This window comes from Ipomoea triloba, chromosome 12, assembly GCF_003576645.1.
Source record: "Ipomoea triloba cultivar NCNSP0323 chromosome 12, ASM357664v1".
Lineage (NCBI taxonomy): Eukaryota > Viridiplantae > Streptophyta > Magnoliopsida > Solanales > Convolvulaceae > Ipomoea > Ipomoea triloba.
Genome location: NC_044927.1, coordinates 6,918,357 through 6,923,162, shown reverse-complemented (window position 1 = coordinate 6,923,162; position 4,806 = coordinate 6,918,357). Strand labels below are relative to the sequence as shown.

Sequence of the window (4,806 nt, the reverse complement as noted above, 5' to 3'; positions counted from 1 at the left end):
GGGGGGGGGGGGGGTCGCAAGTGTGTTTTTTTAAAATTATTTTTAATATTTTAAATTATTTTAATTTTTATTTTAATATTTTATTATTAAAAATTATTTTAAAATGCCAACTCACCGTCCACGTAAGCAAGTAACCTGAAAAAAATACTTGGTAACCTGCTATCAGGTGAAATTGCATACATTTGGAGTATTCAGTGGCCTAATTGCACTTTTTTTTTTGTTCAATGACCTAATTACACTTTCAGGTTACGTTCAGGGCCAATTTGAGCCTTATTCCAAATAAAAATATAGAGTAGGATAGACAAATAGTAATATTGTTATTCAAGGTATTAGACCCAATAAAATATGTATAATATCTGAAATAACGACACAAAGAATAAATAAAGAACAATTAGATTGTGTTTCTGTGGTAAGTCAATACCATGGATCACTAAACCAATATATATAATATATTGTAAGGACCAATGGATGATATTTTAAGAGGAAATAAGGGTGTCTGTTTATAGACTTATAGTGTAGAGCATCTAGAGATGCTCTACAAATGTATGACTCTAGTTTGTTTCATCTTGGCCATACACATGTTCTTCTATTTTTATCTGGATGTTAGTGATCTTTGCACATATAAATAGAACATCTTACCTTATAGTATGTAAGGAGAGAAAAATATATATAATTTTCAGGTGTTTTTTCATACATAAAAACATTATATCCAACACAAAATATTTATAAAGAATTTGGAATTCATTAGTATTCAATATGACATTTAAACTTGGAATTAGAATTCAAATTTATAACTCTCCTAATTTACAAATTTGAAAACATAATAACTTTCAATTGAGGTTATATCTCTGATTTATGCACCTTTTTCTGTTATTTTTTTTAACCTTATGGTATAAAAGTTGTACTGCATAATTTTTTTGAACAAAAATATCTATACCGTTATAACTTCTGTTATCTTTTCACATTATTATTACCATGCACATGCATACACAATATTTTTTTCTTACAATCTTCAATGGTAATGATGGTGTAAATACGGACCTAGGTACCGTATGGTGTACAACCAGGAATTCTGAAGGTATACGAATTGCTCGTGTAATCGAGGAGTGTTCTTTAGAAGCGGAAACGTCGGGTAGTATGTAAGTGGATCAAGAGCATGAGTCCAAAAGTCCTTTCCTCACATTAAATGTGGGTATTTATAGGGTAGGTGGGGAACATGTTCTGTGCGCTTGGCATGCTGGGCACGTAGAAGACATGCACCAAGGTATTTTATTCCGTGCGATGACCGTACACGTGGCGTGAGATTCTTCTATTCTCCAGGGAGAGATGCATGCATCACAAAGACATTGAGGTCGGACCAAGCTGATGTTCGGCAAAGTAATATAGTATTACAGCAATTAAGGGTTCTGGGGAGGTCATCACTAAATATGGTCGGGAAGCCCTGTCAAGTCGGTAAGAGTGGGAAAAGGCACAAGACTGAACGACCGAGTGGAGATGTTTGGCTGACCTTAATGGGGTAGCCGACTGTATGTATAGCCCCGAGGGATATTCCCTAGGTAAGTTTTAATTCATTTAGATTTTAATTAAATACTACCATAATTATATTTAGTAATTTATCATTTCTTTAATTCTTACTTCAAGAATATTAATATGAGTTCTATAATTATAATTATATATATATATATAGACACACACTATTATTTTAAAAAATATTTTAATTTAACTAAGATTTTAACATTAATTATTAATATTGAGCATATATTTTTGCGCATCACGCGTATAAAATATTAGTTAATTGGAATAAATATGATGTTAATTAAAATGTTAATTCTCATATGAATTGAAATAATTAATATTAATTCCTAAACTAATCAAAATTAACTCATTAATCTTCAGTACGTTACAACAACGGCAAGATGCAATAGGGAGATACACACAACTTGATGAGAACAACATGGAACTGAGTCGTAATCCTACTGCCCTAGTGTTTTAACACGCATACCGCCACGAATAGTAAAGTGTGAGCATCAATAAGCCTCATAGGCTTGTTATTTCAACTTGTGTTTGCTAGTAAGATGTCCATCTCATTGTCTTATATCTTGATAGGTACTTATTTTTCAATTGAAAAGTAATAATTATTGTTTCACAAATCACAATTATTACTTTTTTGACAAAAAAAAAAGTCTTTTTGGTATCTTTTAAAAATGTTACGTGATTTTTTTTGACAAGTATTCAATTTTCAATTGAAAAATAATAATTCTATTTCAAAAGTATTTTATCTTTTAGTTGAAAAGTGATACATTTTGTGAGGCTCGTATTTTGAGATCCGATTCAAACTTATTTATGATATTCATTTTACTGATCAAGATTCATAAGACGTCTCGTATAATACCAGCTAATGATAGCACGAGAGTAAATAAAAAAAGGAAAAAATATTGGACATTTAATGATTAAAGGTGTAATTTTAATTTGGTGAATCCTACTTATAATATTTTTCAAGTTAAAATTCCAGAATTTATATTTACTCAACATTTCTGTGCGATTTATAAAATAATAATGAAAAATTGGATGGCTTTTAAAGGGAAATATGATTATCAAATCAAATCAAATCAAATATATGGCACAATGGCCACACCAGATCGTACGTAGATGTTGACGAAGCTGATTATGAGATATGAGATACATATACTACAAAGATTACTGCCATCGCCATCACAATCACAATCACATGCTCCGCCCATAAAAGCAAACGTATCATTGCCACGGGTTCCCTGTCTGAGAGTTCGTTTCTTTTTCCCCGTTTAATCTGCCTTAACTCAATGATCTGAGATTCGGTTCCTTTTGTTTCAAACAATTGAATTTGATCGTGAAATGAGGCTTTCATTCGTTTAAATTGCTGGTTTTTCTTGCCCTGCGTCGTCTTCTGTTTTCCTTAAATTTGATTTGTTTTACTGATGCTACTCTCTTAACTCTTCATTCTTTCTTTCAGCTGTGGCTGCTAAATTTTTGCCACATTGCACAATTTTTCACAACTTTTGCTCTTCTCAACTCTGCAAAAGATTAAAAATCAAAATTGTGTCTCACTTACCTAAATGCATCGAGTTGACATTGAAAATGAGGAAGATGGTGCGAAACAGCCACCACCACTTGCAGCAAGTGAGGGTGAGGAATCGACCCATGTAAAAAAGAATCATATATCAAAGGTAGACTGATTTCTTATGCACTATATTCAGTGTTTCATGAGTTAGTGATTGATTTCTGTTGTGCACAAGTTTGTAAACTATAGAAAGGTCAGATGGGCAATGTGATACTTCTTTCCAAGTTAATTGAGGACTTTGGCTTTTAAACATGTTAGATTAGTATGTGAGACTGATGTTTTAAAACCTAAATGCAAAGCTGGTTATCAAGACATGCTATTCATCATGATGTATGATTTTGTAATGACTAAATGCATGGAGTTAGAATACCTTTAACTTTTTACTAAGGTTAGCATGTTATTGGGGGTGACTTGCATTTGTGCATGCTGATGACTGCCTGTCAAAAAATTCTTATAATGTATAACTTAATAGATTCGGTTATGTGACTCCACACTGTCATCACCCTATAAACACATCTCACATTCTATTGTCACCCTATAAAGATACCTGACATTTTGTCATCATTTCTATGCCTGCCTTGATTACTATTTGGTGTTACTAGGACTTGCTGATATCAGTCGTAACCATACTTGAAAAGGTTGGTACAAACTTGGTTCTAATAGTAAGTTTAGTAAAGGTTTATATGCATGCATGATGCAAGAACTCTTGACTTAATCAACTAAATCTTATTCCCAATCAAATTTTGGTGCGCTTTGCAGTTATGACCGTGTCAAATTCTCTGCATCTTTTCATTCCCCAAGAGTTTTTACTCAATAATCACAATTAATTTTTCCTCTTCTTCCCCCCTAGGTGTACTGGATAATATTTTTTGGTGTGGGCATGTATGGACTGTTGTATGGGGGTAGGAGTCACTTAGAAGTTAGAACCCTGAGCATAAGTTATTCATGCTATATAAAAAAAGTGCAGATTTATTAGGAGGCAGGAGGCTTCACTAGCATCTAGAACCAATCTCTTTACTTTTTCTTTTGAGTCTATATCCTTAGTAATATCTTCCACTGGGCTTTTGTGTGAGATTTTGGACACAAGTACTCCAGAGGCTTCTTTAGGATCTTGAGCTGGTCTTTGATCTTTTCTTTTCCAAACTACTATTCTTAATGCCTTCTTGTGTGATCAGGTTCCTGGGTTCCTTATTTTGTTTTCCAGTTATTATCTTGGTCTGTTCTGTGCCCTCTGCTTTTTTTTTTTTTTTTTTTTTTTTTTTTTTTTTTTTTATCTTTCAAAAAGTAGTAAACTTTTATTTTCTGGTAGTTCTCCTTCAAATGGTGTTATTACTCAGAATTGTTCAAAGATCTTTTCTTTCTTCTGAGCTGGGGGACTGGCCGGCTCTGCTGATGCTAGAACGGTTGGTGCAGATTTATTAGGAGGCAGGAGGCTTCACTAGCATCTAGAACCAATCTCTTTACTTTTTCTTTGAGTCTATATCCTTAGTAATATCTTCCACTGGGCTTTTGTGTGAGATTTTGGACACAAGTACTCCAGAGGCTTCTTTAGGATCTTGAGCTGGTCTTTGATCTTTTCTTTTCCAAACTACTATTCTTAATGCCTTCTTGTGTGATCAGGTTCCTGGGTTCCTTATTTTGTTTTCCAGTTATTATCTTGGTCTGTTCTGTGCCCTCTGCTTTTTTTTTTTTTTTTTTTTTTTTTTTTT

At 33.0% G+C, this 4,806-nt stretch overlaps 1 protein-coding gene across 3 annotated transcripts in view; it reads left to right on the top strand.

The window, feature by feature from the left end:
• Window positions 1-2,626: 2,626 nt before the first annotated feature.
• The window catches only part of LOC115998368 (potassium transporter 4-like), an 8,410-nt gene continuing 6,230 nt past the window's right edge, over window positions 2,627-4,806 (top strand). For all 3 annotated transcript variants that reach the window (XM_031237929.1, XM_031237928.1, XM_031237930.1), the window contains exons 1-2: window positions 2,627-2,781; window positions 2,990-3,203. In XM_031237929.1, coding sequence (XP_031093789.1) covers window positions 3,093-3,203 — 111 coding nt within the window. In that variant the 5' untranslated portion in view covers window positions 2,627-2,781; window positions 2,990-3,092. The remainder of the gene's footprint in view (window positions 2,782-2,989; window positions 3,204-4,806) is intronic.